The sequence below is a fragment of the Euleptes europaea genome, chromosome 8 (genome assembly GCF_029931775.1).
Source record: "Euleptes europaea isolate rEulEur1 chromosome 8, rEulEur1.hap1, whole genome shotgun sequence".
NCBI classification, from domain to species: Eukaryota; Metazoa; Chordata; class Lepidosauria; order Squamata; family Sphaerodactylidae; genus Euleptes; species Euleptes europaea.
This window is the reverse complement of record NC_079319.1, coordinates 77,378,099-77,397,051: the sequence shown is the minus strand read 5'-3', so window position 1 is coordinate 77,397,051 and position 18,953 is coordinate 77,378,099. Positions and strand designations below refer to the sequence as shown.

The 18,953-nt window shown below is 43.9% G+C and overlaps 1 protein-coding gene across 1 annotated transcript in view; it reads left to right on the top strand.

The window, feature by feature from the left end:
• Nucleotides 1–18,953, top strand: part of NEDD9 (neural precursor cell expressed, developmentally down-regulated 9) — a 56,962-nt gene that overhangs the window by 20,121 nt on the left and 17,888 nt on the right. The window contains exon 2 of the mRNA XM_056854711.1: nucleotides 6,582–7,028. Coding sequence (XP_056710689.1) covers nucleotides 6,582–7,028 — 447 coding nt within the window. The remainder of the gene's footprint in view (nucleotides 1–6,581; nucleotides 7,029–18,953) is intronic.

Genomic DNA, 18,953 nt, shown 5'->3' with positions numbered 1-18,953 from the left:
CCCTGATAATCTCTCCCACTACAGAATGATGCAGTGTTGGAGAGACAAGCATACTGGTATCTGTTGATACTACTGCCAAGGGAATAGAAGAAGAAGAAGAGTTGGTTTTTATATGCTGACTTTCTCTCTCTGGGGAATGCGGTCATCTTAAGATGGGTGTTTCCATCCTCTGGAGCTGAGAGAGTATGACTAGCCCAAGGTCACCCAGCTGGCTTCATGTGTGGAGGAGTGGGGAAACAAATCCAGTTCACCAGATTAGCCTCTGCCACTCATGTGGAGGAGTGGGGAATCAAACCCGGTTCTCCAGATCAGACTCCACCGCTCCAAACCACCACTCTTAACCACTACACCACGCTGGCTAGTGGAGGGGAAATGTGTGTGTGTGTGTAAAGTGCCGTCAAGTCGCAGCAGACTTATGGCGACCCCTTTTTGGGGTTTTCATGGCAAGAGACTAACAGAGGTGGTTTTCCAGTGCCTTCCTCTGCACAGCAACCCTGGTAGTCCTTGGAGGGGAAATAGTGGAGGGTCAATCATTTCAACTGGGTAGAGTTACTCACTCTAAACCATTGATTTCATAGATGGCACTTTAAGATTGTTTCTTTTCTTTCTTGGCAACCGTAATATTGTTCTGCAACTGTGATCCACAAAGCCCATGATAAAGGAAGGCACAAAAAACACCCCATCATAGGACTCCAGTCAAACATTTGATGAGATGGAGAAGAGGCCTTAATTGGTTCCTCTTTGTTGTTAGCATTGGTAAGCCCTCCAAATTATTGTTGATACTTTGTCGCTCTTAATTTTTCTCCTACTGTTTTCAGGGCATTTTCTCCAATTAAATGTTGAAACAGGGATGGTTTTCCTTGCCTGGTCAAACGTAATATCTGTCTCCCATCCACCCAGCTGTGAAACAGGGACCTGGTACATTGGACTGGGAGAGGTCACAGCAGATTTAACATGGCACTTATTGGCTGTATTACCACCCCATAAAACTTAGGCTATGGAAACTGGTGTGCTTTATCCACATCTGGCCCAAGGAAGAGAGAGCAGAGCTCTGGAAAGAAAACAGGCTTTTTCTTAACGAAGTTAAACTGATTGTTACATTTCACTTTTTCATCAAAGACCAGTTTTATGCTTGGGTGGTCATTTTTTTTCTTGTACAGGTGCAAATATATATACTAACAGCAGAAATCTGGCCACTTCTAAATGTCCCAATTCCAATGGTTAGGGGGACATTTAAAGTTGTCTGATATAGAGGTGTGGTTTTATTGTGGGCTGGCTTTGTTGATTTTAGAACAGGTGAGCTAACAACTGGAAACCCTCAGAAGAAACAGAGAGAGGGAAACCTATTTGCTTCTCCTCTCAGATCTTACAGTGAAGGAAGAGATAGAATGTTGGTTTTGTAAGTAGAAGCTCATCAAACCTATCGGTTTTAACATAACAAATTAATACTTTAGGACCAGGGAGGTGGTTTTCTTCATGGGGTGCCAGTGTGGTAGATTATTAGTTCAACCTTAAAACACTTCTCTGGCAGTGAGCCCTATCGAATGGGCCTGAGTAGATTCTGAGCAGACTGCCTTAGAATTGCTCTCTATATCTGGGTTTCTAATCCCAAATTTTAATAACTTTTGCATCTTTGAAGTTCTCACCTTTTGAAGGAGCGATCACTGTTTGGGGAAGGATCCTGATCATTACAGACCTATCAAATATGCCATAGTTTTTCATCTTTACTAGTATAGGCATTAATGTCACCCACTAAAGTTATAGTGGGATGTGGTCTTTGTCATCCAGTCCTATGGTGGAGCCAATAAGAATTAATAAGAAGTATTTTAAAATGCCCTTTCGTTTTAACAGTGAATGGCAATTGCAGTCCTAAGGCACTTTCCTGGGAGCAAGCTCCATTGAATAGACCTGAGTAGACCTGTTTTGGCCTGCTCTCTAAATTATTTTAGAGAAGATCATGATTCCAGTAAAACAATAGGGAAATGCTGTGACAAGTACAGCATATTTGTTTATTTTATAGATTATATTTGTATCCCATCTTCTTTTTATCATAGGGTTCAAGATGGCATACCTGGTGGTCCCCAGGCATATTTCCTGACTAGTCACCTGGCTACTTAGCTTCAGAAAGGTTGCCATATTGTGTGCCTTTTAACCATATCAAGGTATCATAGCTCACTGGATGTCATTGGGACCGTCCAGCACATGATTTTCTTTTGGCACCATAAAGACAGCTACTGGGAAGGAAATGTTGTTAGGGACAATTTAGTGCATTGTGTTAATCTTTAATGAAAGTCACATTGCCAAAGAAGCTGTGTCTGGTGGCTTGTTATTCTGAAAAGTATTTTAAATAATATGTATCCCACCTGTCCCACCCATCCAAGGTAGACGCTCAAGGTGGTTTACAACATATACCACCAGCATATAAAGCATATAAAAAACTGTAAATGATAAAACCACATGTACGCCACAAGCCAAAGCTGCTTACCAAGCAAAAAAGCATCAAAAAGAAAGCACTAGACTGACACACACAGCTCAGAAATGCAGCAAAAGAACCAAATGGTCCTGTAGCATCTTCCAAAAGCCACCAGAGAAGGAGCCCTTTGCACCTTCTCTAGAGGCCGTTCCAGGGGTTTGGGGCTGTGACTGAAAAGCCTATGACTGAGCTGAGGAGGCATTTGCAGTCCTATGGGATGACCAGTGAGCAAGAACTGCTGGGAAGAACAAAGCTGGCAGACAGGTTCATACCAGAAGAAATGGTCCCTCCCTACATTTATTATTATTTCCATTTATAACCACATTTCTCCCCAATGGGGTCCTAAAACAGCTTACATCGTTCTGCTCTCCTTCATTTTATTCTCACAGCAACTCTGTTAGGTTGAGCAAGGCCACCTGGCCCAAGGACACACAGCAACCTGTTGTGGCACCGTGGGATTTGAACCTGGGTCTACCAGAACTTTTTCTCCACCTCCCCAAATACTAGAACTCAAGGGCATCCAGTGAAGCCGACGGGCAGTAGATTGAGGATGAACAAAAGGAAGCACTTCTTTATGCAAGAAGTGATTAAACGATGGAATTAGCTGTCCAGGGTTATAGTGATGGCCGCAGGAACAAAGAGCTTTAAAAGGGGATTATACAGACTCATGGAGGATAGAGATATGTCAGTCAGTGGCTATTAGCCATAGTGACTAAAGGGAACCTCTTCATTCAGAGGCAGTCAACCTCTGAATATCAGTGCCAGGAGGCAATAACAGGGGAAGGTCTTGGCCTCTTTCCCCTGTTGTCGACCCTCCAGAGTGACTGGTTGGCCACTGTGTGAAACAGGACATTGGACTAGATGGACCAATGGATTGATCCAGCAGGGCTCTTCTTACGTTCTTATTCTAGTCCATCACTCTAACCTCTACACCACTCTGACTCTAAATAGAAGAAATTATTTTTCAGAGCCAGCATGGTATAGTGGTTAAGAGCGGTGGACTCTTAATCTGGAGAACTGGGTTTGATTCCCCACTCCTCCACAAGAGCAGTGGATGCTAATCTGGTAAACCGGGTTGGATCCCCCACTCCTACACATGAAACCAGCTGGGTGACTTTGGGCTAGTCACAGCTCTCTTAGAGCTCTCTCAGCATCCCCACCTACCTCACAGGGTGTTGTGGGGAGAGGAAGGAAAGGTGATTGTAAGCCAGTTTGATTCTCCCTTAAGTGGTAGAGAAAGTCGGCATATAAAAACCAACTCTTCTTCTTCTACACTTTTTAAAGGCAGTGACTGTGATTTTTTTTAATTACTCAAGTCATATCTGACCAATGGCCACTCCATAGGGTTTTCAAGGCAAGACACATTCAGAAGTGGTTTGCCAGTGTCTACCTCTGCTTAACAACCCTGGTATTTATTGGAGATCTCCCATCCAAATACTTGCCAGGGTTGATTCTGCTTAGCTTCTGAGACCTGACAAGATCAGGCTAGCTTGGGCTATCCAGATCATACAGTGAAATAAATTAGGCACCATTAAACTGCTGGGGGAGGGTGGGGAGGAAATCCTCTACTCTAGAAACAGCAGAGTGTCAGGCAGAAGTTCTGAAAATCTGGAACACTTCAGAAATTTGCTTGAAGCATGAGCTTCAATAATAATTTGGAATAAACCCATAACTTTTTGAAAGACTTCACAGAAACCACAAATCTTCAATTTGAAAGCATGGCTATCCATGTATATCCCATGTGTCTGTTTTAATGCTTCAGATAGATTTCCTCTTAATTTTCAATAGTTTACCATTCACCAATGCTATGAATGCCTTCTCTGGCATACAGCGGGTAGACAGGTTAATGGCTGTCAGTGTGCTTTGCTCCAGCTACCCGAGCCAAGAAATGAAGTGTTCTGGGTCTTTGTGAAGGTTTCCAAGAATGACAGCCTATACAGATTGTCTGCTTTCCTCTGAATGCCTTGTTTGGCTGACTCTCTTAGTACCAAATGTGCCAGACAGTCATGTATACAGAAACGAAAAAGTGAGGCAGGCAAAGCATGTTTTGTCTGTGAATGGAGACAGCACATTTTTAGATAGGTATGGGAAAACTCATGTAATGAAATTATATTATGGGACTAACAGCCAAGGAGATTTGGGTTGCCAAAAGACCTCTTCTCTCCAGCAGGAGCAAAATTGGGGGGTAGAGTAAGATTGTAACATAATTTCTGGTTGTACTTGGAAGTGACATTATCACACTCTAGGAATTCTCCCATCTCTCTGGTAAAAACCATAGAGATTTAGGGAATTCCTCGAACTTCATGACATCATTTCCAGGTACAACCGCTGATGTTGCAATGTCGCTCTGCCCCCATTTTTGCTCCCACTTGAGTGAAGAGAGGAGGCCAGGAGATTGCCCACCACTTATGATACCCTGTAGGCATTGGGGCCGCAGCAGTGCGGCTTCATCAGAGGAGGGGCCATGGCTCAGTGGTAGAGCATCTGCTTGGCATGCAGAAGGTCCCAGGTTCAATCCCCGGCATCTTCAGTTAAAGGGATTAGGCAAGTAGGTGATGTGAAAGACCTCTACCTGAGACCCTGGTGAGCCGCTGCCAGTCTGAGTAGACAATACTGACTTTGATGGACCAGGGGTCTGATTCAGTATAAGGCAGCTTCATGTGTTCATGTGTTCTTCCTGTACTGCTGTAATATAAAAATCCAAAGACAACATGGGAAAAGCCCAACCTCCATGCCGAGTGTCTTTAGGTTTGGTAGTGGCATTGGAAACAACCACAGAGAGGGCTCTTCCTGTGTGGTTGCCACTTTTCTTGTTATTGAGGTAATATGTGCAGAAGTGTTGCTGCTGCACAGCACTTGCTACCAAGATATTGTGTCTCCTGGGTGTTAGATTTGGGTTTGATGTCAGGTGAAGGCTTTCCAGATAGAGAACATTTCATGTCTCGTGTTCTGTACCTTTACATTGGGGAAAAATAAATTTTAAGGTTGTTCTCCACAGCCATAAGGTGCAAGAAACCACAAGAGTTTGCAGCAGCAAGCCAGATTCTGAGGTGCATCATTTAAGCAGTGGTCAGGCAGAATTCTAGTCCTTACAAACCTTATTAGGAAATGTTAACTGAGCTTGGTAGGTCTGTATTGGGAGGGGGAAAGAGAAAGAGAGGTTTTTTCGTATTCTGTCATCAAAGTTTTGCATGAAAAATCAGAACCCATTGATGTCATCTATTTGGAATAAGATGTCAGTTGTTGAAAGTGTGCTTAATAAACTTTGTCCTGCTCATCCTTACAACAATCCAGTGAAATAGGTCTTCATAATTCCCATTATCTAGAACAGGAACTGAGGCTGAGAAAAGGGATTTGCTCAAGGCAATAATTCAGTGAGGTAATGAATGGATTAGGAATTAAGCCTAGGACATCATCCACCCTTTTCTCTCATCAAAGAAATTGTACATCTTAGGAAATATTAAAGAGGTTTTCCAAATGTAGAAATCAGAGTTTTGCAACCCATTCTTCTATTCAGCTTTAAAAGGTTTTTTTGAGGCAAGTTTACTGTGGCTGGTGTTTGCCAGTAAAGGTAGTAAGCATCATTCCCTAGGAGAAGCTGCACCAAAGGAGAAAACATAACTTTCTAATTCCTAATCTTCAAGGCAAATGAAGAGACCTCCTGGTTATACATGTATGCTGTTAGTTTCTATCATAACTGTGTTAACAGAAAATTTCTTAGTATTTGTACTTTATTTCACAGCAGAAATACTGAGTTTTGATTTGCGTGGCTTAAAAAAAGTTTAGTATGAAGAATTCCATAATTATGTATCCCTAAAAATGTTTAGGTGGGTCCATTCTTACACCAAAGTCATGTGAAGTAGTTGCTTCAAGCAGCAGATCCCAGCCGAGGTGCCATTTTGTGCCATCTGATCTTAATCTTTCAGTGCTTAAAGAATTAAATCAAAGAGTAATAGGACTGGAATGCGTCACTTTGATGGCGGTGGGATTCACACACACAAATGTTGATTTATATGTTACACTCCTTTAATGAGTGCCTGCTATGTGACATTGTACCCAGAATTGGCTGTATGCCTAAATTCCCTCTGTCTTTCTGTTGTCTCTACAGAATCTTATGGCAAGAGCCCTCTATGATAATGTCCCCGAATGTGCAGAAGAGCTGGCCTTCCGCAAAGGTGACATTTTGACAGTGATAGAACAGAACACTGAAGGACTGGAAGGATGGTGGCTCTGCTCCTTACATGGAAGGCAAGGCATTGTCCCCGGCAACCGTGTGAAACTTCTTATAGGTCCTGTGCAGGAGAGCCCTTCTAACCAGGAAGCGCCAAGTCCAGGATCAGCACCTCAACCCTTTAACCAGCAGAAGGTCTACCAAGGACCAAGTGCACATGCTTCTCCTCGTGACCCTGTCTACCAAGTGCCGCCTTCGTACATGAGTCAGGGAATCTACCAGATACCAACTGGTCATGGTCTTCAGGGGCAAGATGTGTACCAAGTGCCTCCATCTGGGCAAAGAAGTCTTGGTGGATTTGATGGCTCTCCTGTAAGCAACAAGGTGGGTACCATTTACCTTGAAGCACCTGTTTTGGAACTATTTGCTTGACCTGTAGAACTGTGGGATTGAGAAAGTGGCTGAACTGGCATGAGGTGAGCTTTAGGCAACAGGAAATGGATAAAGAGTCATGTGGCTTCATTTAAAAAAAATACTTCTGTATCTTTCCAAGTGAAAGTGAAGGCCAGTACCTGAGCCAATGGGCATTTTATTTATTTCCATACTGTTACTCTCCTTTTCTTACGGACTCAAAGCAGCTTATGTATACAATATACAAAAAACACAATTTACAAAGAGATATACAAACAGGCTTCTCCGGAAGGGAACGAGCTATAAACATGTCCCTGTCTGATAACTGGTTCTAGCAGTGTAATGGGGCGGGGGGATGTCACAGGCTGCAAACCACAGGTATGAGCCTTTTGGAGCAAGTCGAGGCTTAAATTACCTGTGGAAAGGGGACAGGGAGACGTGCAGCCACAGGTCATGTTCAGCTGGCTCAGATGTTCCCAATTTTATCCCTTCCTTCCAAATTGACAAGAGGTCCCAAATGCACTGTGACATCTTGAACTAATGGACTTGCATTCCAGTCCCTGGGAGGGTACAAGAAGAATGCAGTCAGCCTAGATGGATTCTAAAAAGGAGACCTCAACTAACTTCTGATTGGTTCTTAATAGAAATGCAAGCTTAACCCGGTTTAATCATTTGATTAATCCATGAAGCTTTGGTACGATTCATTGTGGTTTTGGGGATAGTATATGATGTTTTGGCCTCCTTTGCAGTAACATATAGGCTCTTGTGCAGTAGTCCGAAAATGATTTCAGATTTTCCCTGTCATACTACTTGTTAGGCAGTTTGCATTTATCCAAACTAATTCAGTACGAGCCAGCAAAATGTGAAGGTATCTTTTTATTAATGATTTATTTATCTTTTTATTTTAAAAAATAATGATGCAAGGTGTGATCATGGTCTCTACCAAGAACAGGAAATCAGATAATCTCAATTGAAATGGTGGATTGAATATAAAACCCAGGGTAAATAAAGCGACGTTTGATATTCCCTGGCTGTGCTACGTGCCCATCGCATGACGCAAGGTAGTTGCCTCTCGAAAGCCAGAGGAAGACGTGCCCTGTAAAAATCCTTTGCGTTTCACCCGATATGTAGCAGCTGGAAGCCAGGCTATCAGTAAATCCTCTTAATATTTAGAGCTTGTTACTTAACCCTTATAAATATGTCCCAGTGACGTACAGCGGACCAGGATACTCAAACAGGAAGTGCATGTCTGGAAGGTGCCGTGGTTTAATCTTTCATTGCAGTTGATGTTGGCAGGAATTCTGACTCTTTCCTTTTGAGAGAGAGACCACAACCCTCCCAGCTTGTCCTTTGATTCATGCCCCATTCATCGCAAGGCAGCTCAAACTGACTGGAGGTTTTGAGAGCGACCTTTTCCATTCAGAATCCTTTCCTGGTATCCCGACTGCTTACTTTGGGTTTGGGGGGTGGGGGTTGTGGGTTTTCTAAGAAGACTTAGAGTACACGTTTACACGTTTCTCTTGGGCAACCTTGCAAACAAGTTCATGAGAATTACTAGCCCACAAAAATCTTTACCAGACCATCTGCCCACAGATGCCTGTGAAAGTGATATGTAGCCAAAAGAAGAGGTGGGGAGACTTGTGGAAAGCCTTTCTACCGGGTTGTCTGGAAGGAATTCTTCACCAATCTGGCTAGGATCTGGGAGACCCAGGGTGAATCCCTGCGCTGCCACAGAAGCTTGCTGGGAGACCTTGGACCAGTCTTACACTCTCAGCCTAACTTAACTCCCAGGGTTGTTGTGGGGATAAAATGGAGAAGAAAATGATGTCAGTTGCTTTGGGTCCCCATTGGGGAGAAAGGCTGGGGTGTAAATTATGTAAATACCTTATCCTTCCTTTCCTTTATCCCTTAGAAGCTCCTTGATCTATTGATCTTGAGCAGCATATATCTAATGTTTGAGGGATATAAGGACTGAAATAAATCTTGCCACTGACAATGTAGCCTTGGGATCCCTGTCACTTAATAAAAAAGGCATTATGTCAGAGGCAGAGGCATTAGATTTATATGTTAAAAGGGGAGAGATATAATGTGATCGGAGTTCCTCATAAAAGCGGCATTCCAAGAGGGCATGAGCTAATGAATCAATAGAGCCAGAAGAGCAAGGACAGGTCCTGCCAGGGTATGGTATATTCAGAATTCTGCCCTGCATAACCGTAGAGGGGTTAGCATTCAATCTAGCTAAACAGAAGGCTCTAGAAAGATGAGGTGTTGTCAAATAATAAGTATAAGCGGGCAAACTGCGTGGTGGTGGTATTCCGAAGAACTGGGATGAACGGCGAGCACGAAAAGTAGTGCTGTTATAATCAAGCTCTTTAATGCGCTTTTTAATTTTGGTGAAAGCTTCAGTTTTCCCAAGACCTAATGACATATCCTGCGAGAAGCCCAACAATGACAATTTCTCATCTAAGTTTTAATGTAAATACAATTAATGTGCCTCAGGCAGCTGAGAGGTTTGCAAGTCTGATCGAGAAAGTTTTATAAAAAATAATAATGTTGGCATTAAATTATTTTGGAAGGAGAGCACGTTTGGATGGAGAAGTTCATGCAAGTAGATGAAAGGCCATCTGAAATATTACTGGGATGCCTGTACCCAAGCCTACAGAATTTGTGAACCACCACACCGAGTGCATCGACCCAACCAACCAAGGTGCTTGCAGCAGAGTGCCATGAAATCACCCCCCCCCCAGCCGTGTGCAGCTGCTTGAACCCACCTAGCTCAGCCAAGCCCTGCACAGTCTTATGTTGTAAGTGAACACTCCTGGGCAGTGTGCCACCCTGGAAGTAGAAACTGAAAGCGCCAGGTGGTGTAGTGGTTAGATTCTTAAACTTGGACTGGGAAAGCTCACTGGGGGAATTTTGGCCAGTGTCTCTCAGCCTAGTCTGCCTCAAAGGACAGCAGTTATGACAAAACAGAGGATTGAAGCATGGAATCTTTGCATGAAGGGAAAGAGAAAAATCTGAGAGAGTGGACTGAGGCTGACTTGCCTTGGTGCAGTGGCAGAGAGAGGGAGAAAGAGGAAGAGTGCCTGAGACAGGTGGGTGGGACAGGAACAGATAGCCCGCCCATTGGAGAGAGGAGCCTTCCCCCCTCTCAGCAGAGGAACTGGCAGCAAACTGTTCAAGTTGGCCACCAGCCATGGGAGAGTTCATCTTTGCTGGAACGGCAGAAGGGGCAAAGCATCCTGTCTCTTTCTGAGTGCCCATCTGCAAAGAATGCAAAGAAAGGAGCCCTGGCTTTGTGGTAGAGCATCTGCTTTGCAAACAGAAGGTCCCAGGTTCAATCTCTGGCGTCTCTAATTAAAAGAACTGGGTAATAGGTGATGCGAAATACCTCTGCCAGAGTTCCTGGAGAGTTGCTGCCTGTCTGACTAGACCATACTGACCTTGATAGGCCAAAGGTCTGACAAAGGCAGCTGCATGAATAAGAGAGATCAAGAAGGTCTGTCAGCCAGTTGTTGCTGATTTGATGGAGGGAGTTGGGACCTTCCTGTGTACAAAGAGACCGGTTTATTTACTTAAGGGCAGGAATGCTGAATCCCTGGAAGCAAAGTGCCTCCCACCTCCAGCCACAGATCATACTCACCCTGAGTACCAGGAAAAAACACAGTTATTTTATTGAGCCCACCGTGGGCCACAAGTCAGGGCTAGGAAGATGTCATGTCGTCGTAACAGTGGCTATCTTGGTTTTTACTGGGACAAATACATCTGTTTACTGTGCCTGGAGATTAGGCAGTTATACACACTTAGATGGGCCCAGAGTGGGTGCGGGCTTCTGGGGAACCCAGGAAACAGACAGGCGTTGGCAAGGCAAGAAAGTAACTTCCTCTTGCCTTTGAATCATGTGGGTTTGACCGTGATGCATGAGCAATCACCAAATCCAGTTGGATTTAGCCTAATTAGTACCTTAGGCATACTTTTGTGTGTAAAAACTCCCCTCCGCAGTTATCAGTGGTCAGATCTTAACAGTCTTGCTGTTTGAATTGCTCTCTGTGTAATTAACAAGGTATTTTCCTCAGGATTTGAAAAAAAATTGTTTGCTGGGAGTCTGATAGCTGGCACGGGATTTTTAATGCGGAGCATTTGAGGGGGCGCTCTTGGCAAGTAAATGCATTTTCACAATTACACAAATCTCCTTGGGGTGCCTACTTCATTTATATCCATGCTATAATATGTGTGTTGTGTGTGTGTGTAAAGTGCCGTCAAGTCGCAGCCAACTTATGGCGACCCCTTTTTTGAGGTTTTCATGGCAAGAGACTAACTGAGGTGGTTTTGCCAGTGCCTTCCTCTGCACAGCAACCCTGGTATTCCTTGGTGGTCTCCCATCCAAATACTAACCAGGGCTGACCCTGCTTAGCATCTGAGATCTGACGAGATCAGGCTAGCCTGGGCCTTCCAGGCCAGGGCGACCCTATGACTCAATGTCCTCCAGAACATCCTGTCCTTAACAGCCTTGCTCAGGTCTTGCAAAGTGAGGGCCGTGGCTTCCTTTACAGAGTGAATCCTTCTCATATTTGTTCTTCCTCTTTTCCTGCTGCCTTCATCTTTCCTAGCATTATTGTCTTTTCCAGTGACTTGTCTTCTCATAATGTGACCAAAATATGATAACCTCAGTTTAGTCATTTTAGCTTCTAGGGAGAGTTTGGGCTTAATTGCTAGCCTCTTTGGTGGCCCATGTAAGGACAGAAAGGTAGGATACACATTTTGTAAATATAATAAATAGGGCCAACACACCATCAGCCATTCACATGGAGATGCTGGTTCTCACATTGGAGGTTGTCTGCATTGTGGAGGAGAGGGACTCTTGATGTTTCTACACCACAGTTTATCTGGGCAATGTAATCAGCTGTCATGAAGTCGGTGAAGGCTCTGAAGCTAGAGAGAAGTTGGGCTTTCTAAACTATGGTTTACAGACAATGTTTTAGTGTAATATCAAAACTGGACCTCTTCCACAACGGGCTTGGAGCAATTTCATATCTTGAAATATCTTTTTAACAGCAAGACCAGTGTAATGTACACATGAGATGAAAGTTGACCTTAACTTCTATGTATTTAGTGGAATTTGTGAACATAACATAGGAAGGAATCCTATCTCTAATTAAATACAAAGGTTTTTCCCCAGCATCCTTGAGCATTGTGCAGTTTTCTGTTTGTCAAAAAACAGAAAAGCCACAAGCCCCTCAATGCTTTCATAAAACAGCATCCCTAATTAAAAAGGGATTTTTATCTTCTCTTGTGTCTCCCCTCATCTAAACAAGGCAGTCTCTCATCTTAAATCCCCATTCTCAGGAGATCAGTAAAGCAATCTTTTAAGTGTTTAAGGGAGTTTGGAGTTGCAAACAGTTGAGTTGAAGGTTTCTTTGCCTTGACGTCTAAAATGATGAATATTTTTCCTTCAGCTGGCAACACCTGTCCCCAGCAGATTAAGTGAACTGCTGTGCCTGCTTTCCTTAATACAGGCTCTGCTTGCAAGTATTCTGTATGTCTTGGCAAGGCTCAAGAGTTAAAAATATTCCATCTACTGTGATCTCAAAGACCCATATTAATAGCAGTGGGTCAAAATATCTATCTGCAAGGCTGGAGCTGCCCTGCAAATGGCCGACCCCAGCTTTTAGCCAGGAACTTTCCATGCCATCAGCTTTGGAGTGAGTGAGCATTTGTTATGAATCTGTCATACATTCTGTAGATGTCCTCTCCCACCAGAGTGTGGGGATGTCTCATATCCCAGCACTGGATTCTCTACATTTTGTCCTTAGGAAAGTGCAGCTCATGGGGAGTGTATCCTATTGCTGTTGTGATTGTTATCTGGAAATGGTGTTGCGTGCATAGTGCAGGAGTGCTTCCAAAATGTTATTCTTAATGCTCAAGAGTTGCATGGAGCCACAGTAGAAGCCTGGGAGGGGCAAGAAGTCCCCTCCATTGCAGGCAACTGAAGTTGCAAAGGATAAGGAGTGGAAGGGGCTGTCTTCTGCTGAGACAGTGGGTGACCTTAGGCGCTGTTGGCAATAAGGACCAGGATGGGGAATGCGGGGTTCGACCAGTGATGACAGAGACAACTCCAGGTCAGCAGGTCATTCAAACTCCCCTCTTTAATAATGGTTTCCTTTCTTATGTCTTTCACCCAACTTCTGACCAGAAATCTTTTAGTTGTTAAAAACCAGCTCCAGGTTTTTTTTTCCAAATGTGTTTTCTTTCCAATTTTGGAACTTCATTCTAAAATGTTCTTGATTTTTAAAAAATCCACACCTGATGTTTACTCCGGGTGAATTGATACGTGACTCAATGTGCCTCATGCTAAAATAAGCAATATCTTGATAGGCAACTTTTATTGAGAAGGACTTTCTAAACGGCACCTTCAGTGTGAGCACACCAAACGGTTCGCAAGCAGCTGTTCTCCTCTGTGCAAACACCGTGTTTTGCTGCTTCAAAGTTTCCATTAAATAAGCACTGAGCAACACAGAACCATGCTCACGCAGCAGTTCTTGCTGGCAGACATGGCAAAGCAGGTCAAAGAGACGTCCCAAGACAGGTGATTAGAGTGAAGTAATGAGCGTGGAATGCTATGGCCACTGCTGTATCAGCTTCTCTTATGTCCCTGAAATGCTGCTTGTAAAAGAAATTATCGCAGATTGGCTGAAATAAATGATAGGTGGCTTGAATTCGTCCTTTGTTTGAATGGGGCTGATGGACACAATCCTCTTATCAACACCATGTGTTCAGTGTGTTGCCTCCTGCTTCTTTCTAGAGAATTCTGCCCGTTGGTTGAACAGCTTGGTTCTTGGGTTCTTGGGTAAGCTGTACCTGGGGTGCTATTGGAAAGCTATTTTAGATGGATGTTATTTCAGCTCCAGGATTTGGGGGCAAGGTGCCCTCTCTGGTCCTCTTTAACATGGGAGAGGTCCTCTTTAACATGCACTGTTTGAAAGGCAGCCCTGTTAGGGCAGTGGCCCTTCCCTGGCTTGCAAACTGTTAGATACGCTTGACCTCATCCTCCTCATCAGCCCCAAAGGGTGTCTTTGAAATGTATTAATCCATACTTTCCTTCCAGTAGTATCCAGTAGTGTTCAAAATGCCATGCAGTTATTTAACAACCTATGATCTAAAACCAACAAACAATTCACCATCACAGTTAATGTGAAATTTCCTCTTCGGCACCCTTGGATAGCAGAAACATCACCCCTCCAGGGTTGGCTGAGGCTCAGACGGTAATGAGTCTGTTCACCACGCTGATCGTGTTCCTGTGTCTGTCCTTCCAATTAAGTTCCAATCATAGCCTCATTTGAGCAGGGAGGAAAAAAGATTGGTTCCAGAAGTCTTCTCTCCAGACCGCTATTGTGTGGATGCCACTGCTGTTCACGTGCTCTTTAAAAGTCAGAGGCTTTGCTTATGGTGAAAGCAGCTTAGCTTTGTTTGTTCTTGGTGCGCAAGACATTTTAAGTTCAAAGCGAGGAAGGCATCTGCACTATTTGAAGTTTGGTTGTGAACCACATTTTCCATTCAGGATATTTGAAAGGGGGTGGGGTGAGAAACACTGCCCTTGTTTCACCCTGGGTCGCAAAATGCCCCCGTTTCTTGCTGTACACTTTTCAAGCCCCAGCAGATTTAGAACAGCAGATTTAAACAACAACTTACAGTTTCGGATGCCTCCAGATGATGCCGCAAGCATAGCTCTTTCTCGCTAAACTTGGAGACAGGCTTTGGTTCATTTTTTTTTGCCTTGGAAAGAGCCCTGTTTTGGCAGAGGGTGGATGCTTGCTCACTTGTGGAAAAGTGCTCTGTAGAAACATGTTCAAGGAGAAAAAATATTTCAGAGTGTGGAAAAAAAATCAGCGAATACTTTGGTGAAGATGCAAATATGTTCTTTTTTTTGAGCATTTGGTGACTGGAAGCTGAATGTTTGTATTGTCAAAAATAGCATTTGAAGCTATATGAAGATCTGTCCGTTGTGTTAGCTACGGAGACTCAAACATCTGCTTGCTTGATTATTGCAAAATGTACGTGTGTGAATTATACTATCTACTTACATATGTATGCTGCTGTTAAGTTGCAACTGACTTACACCAACGCCAGCAAGGGAATTTCAAGGCAAGTGAGAAGCAGAGGTGGTTTGCCATAGCCTTCCTCTACAGAGGCTTCCTAGGTAGTCTTCTGACAAGTACCGCCCTGCTAAGCTGGCACAATTGGGCTATACCATGCTGCCTTCCCTCCCTGAATTATACTGTCTACAGGAGTTCTCACTGAGGAATGAACTGTAGCCACAACCCTGGTTCTACTGTAACTTTAATGCAGGTTCTCATTTCCTAGCTACCACACTGCGCACGTAACGGTTGCATTATGTTCGTGTATTTCTGTGGCTGCTCCATCACCTTTCAGGTGTTCTCAGAAATTGGAGAATCTTTCAGCAACAAAGGTGATATAGTAAGAGATGATTCATATATGTGAGTGATGTCTATAAAAGATTATTCTAAGGCAAAGCCAAGGTTTTTATATAAGCTTTATCTGTGTAAGTGACGAAAGGCATTCATTGCTACACCCAAGCTGTCTGCTGAACACTGATGATGCAGGACAGAAAACGTTGCGTGGAGTTCTGCAGGCAAGGAACTGATGTGACCATATGTGTGAAGCAGACTGTGAAGGTGGGGAATATATTTTAAGATGTTATGTATCATAAAGAGAAGGCGCATAGAGGAGGTGCGTAGCCAACAGGAGCTTAATTTAACCCACGAAGGGATCACAGGAGGAAACCTCAAACTGAACTGGCTGTTAGCAAGAGCCAAACAGAACTGGAAAGTGAAACTGTTCTTCCTAACCTGGAGCTGGCAACTCTATCCACTGCAATTGTATGAAATCTGGGCAGCTGGAGGACTCATGTTTACTGTGGCTAACATGGTTGCCCTTCCCAGAATTGCTGCTGCTGCTTCTATGTTATACTACAGAAGTTTAGCCCAATAAGTTCCCAATGTAGTTTTGAAAAAGTTAAAATGCAGTTGGGGAGACATGCTTTGAAAGCCAATGTATAGACGCTGAACAGTTCGGGGTCAGACTTTTCATTTTGTTTCCCATTTTAAACCTGCATTTGCAGGCTCTTTTTCTAGTACAGTTGTTTTTAAATATGCATGCAAAATTCTTTTAACGATTCCATGACACTGTTTAAATTTTCAGATTGGAAAGGGCAAAATGGCATTTCTCCACAAAAAAATAAAAGAAAAATATCAGTGGGTACATCCAGAACTGCATCCACACATTTTTGGCAGTGTTCTCTTGCTGTTCTATAGCATTCATTCATGGCTAGATTTTCCTGGGAGGACAAGACAGTTCAGGAGGTGAGTGACTGCTTTAGAGCAATATCCAGGGTTGTTTGGATGCAGTTTATGTTCTACTGATTAACCTATTTGGCTCTCTTCTTTCCTTCCTGAAATTTCACCAAATACTTGCCTAAACTATTTTGTTTAAATGACTGTAGGTTACCTTCAACTGCTTTGCCTCAGGTAGGTTGGTGGGTGGGTGGGTAGGAAGGAGAGAAGGAAGCAGGGGAAGATGAGGATATATGGCCTGCCTGGAAGAGGAAATAGTGTGTGGAGGGGATAGCAGAGAAAGTGAGGTACTTGATGCGGAAGCCAGCGGATTGGCAGTCTGTCCAGGATAACACCATCAGAAAGTCCTCTGCTACTTAGAAAAGTGTAGTTTATTTCACATTGCAAAGATATAATACAGATACTTCTTACACACTCTCCGCTCATAGCATCCCACACAGAGCTTCAGTTTCACTCCATTATATACACCTGGTGGACGCAGCCACCAATCACAGTAGATGCCTAGTCATCCTGACATGGCTCCTGTATTGCATCAGCCTCCTGGCCATAACCGGATCAGGCCAGCTCCCTCTAGCTCTCCAGGGACTTTCCAGGCTGATTGCATCATTACTAGATCCATCTGATCTAACCTGCACCTGTCAGACTAATCTGACAGCCTTGTAATCTTAACAGTACTCCCCCCGAGTAATAGCAGGTACCCCACTGTGCAACTGGGCCCAGCCTGCCTGGCGCCGTTCAACTCAGCCCAGCAGCTGGCAATGTGTAACTGGTCCAGACTTTTCCTTAGGAGAGGCAGCCAGGGGGAGGGAAAGCTAAAGACAGGGGTGGGGGAAATAAAGGAAGGTTGGTGGGTGGGAAGGAGAGAAGGAAGCAGGAAACGGGAGCAGCTATGGGGGATTTCAGGAACGAGAAAGAAGACATAGTGGGAGAGAGGAAAATGAGATGCCCCCACAAGTCCTTTCATGTCCCCATTTGCTACTTTATATTTTACCTTGTTAAGGAACTGGTAATTTGTGACCTTGCCATAGGATCACATGACCTTCATTTGTTCTAGAACAGGATCTAGAGACTGCTGGACAAGATAGTGTTCATATTTTAAAAAAATTAAGCCATTCCTCGTTCTGATAGTCTTTTTTTACACCTGCTTCCGCCTATCCTGTTGGAAGTGGGAGGCAGGGGTAGAGGAGACCATGGTTTGTTCTCTGGCCTTATCCTGCTTGTTAACTCATCGTCCCTGCTTTGATCTTTAAGACTGTAGGGAGCAACAATATATCTATTTTAACCAACCCCCTTCTCAAGTAGTTTCCCTCCCAATACTGTTCCAGAATAAACAAGCCCAAGTAGCTGTTAAACAATCTTCAGAGGCAGCCCGCAAACATTAACTCTCGAGGGTCAAAGATTGTAGGTAGCCGTGTTGGCCCATTGGAAAAGACTGGAAAGAAACAAAAATCAGTGCTATACAATTTTTTTTTAAAATCATGACTGGGGAAAAAAACTGTCACAAATTAACAATCAAGCTCTCCTCTGAGGCAGAGGACATCTTCAGCAGTGGGTGGTTCCCTTCCTAGGCTCAGGCAGGCAGGACTTAATTTTCTCACTATTGTTTTATACAGTTGATCCAGTCTGGTGAAGAATTCTGGAGAACTTGAAAACTTGCCCACTGTTTTGGGTTGGAAAGGCTCACTTGGTAGAGTACTGGGCAAGTCCCTGTGTCTAATGAAAGAGTTCTTGTGAGGATAAGAATGGGATAAGGAAACAGCGTTCTTTGCAGCAACCCCTTAGGAGTCTGCAGGATCTCCATGATGTCACCACATAAATTTATGGAAGGACTTACACATTTTATTTCATTTTACCAACTTGTCAATAAAAATTGGAGTATCTCCGCTTTGCTTGGGAGAATTAGTGCGGAGACAGAGCTTTGCAAGAGGTCGGGTAACCAGGATATTTGCAGCCTTTGTAAAGTGATAGATCACGATGGGTAGCCATGTCAGTCTGTCACTAGCTGTAGAAAAGACAAGGAGTCCAGTAGCACCTTAAAGAGTAACAAAATTTCTGGCAGGGTATGAGCTTTCGTGAGCCACAGCTCACTTCTTCAGATAAAGTGACCAACTCATACCTCCAACTCCAAAGCTGCAACCATGATGGATTCCAGGTCCCTGGAAGATTGGTTCATCTCAGTGGAGCAGTGCCCTGCTCTTGGGCCGGCCTTGGTCCCTTGTGCAGTAATGGCACCCCAGGTAGCTAGAGTGGTCTGGCCACTAACACCGTTGGCATGGTCAGTAAGGTTAGGGTAGATGGTGGCACTTGCGCAACAGATTCTGTCACTTGGCTTGCAGAATTGGCCTGCAAATTATTAGCATGTTCATGCTGTCTTCATTTACGGACTTCCTCACCCGTTCATTGGATATGTAACATGAGTGGCAGCCCTGTGTTTTTTGGCCCCCAGTGGTTTCGCATGGTGTGCATGCACTGAATGTCAGTAGCACATAGAATAGCAATACTTCCCCAATGTTTTAAATATTACAAG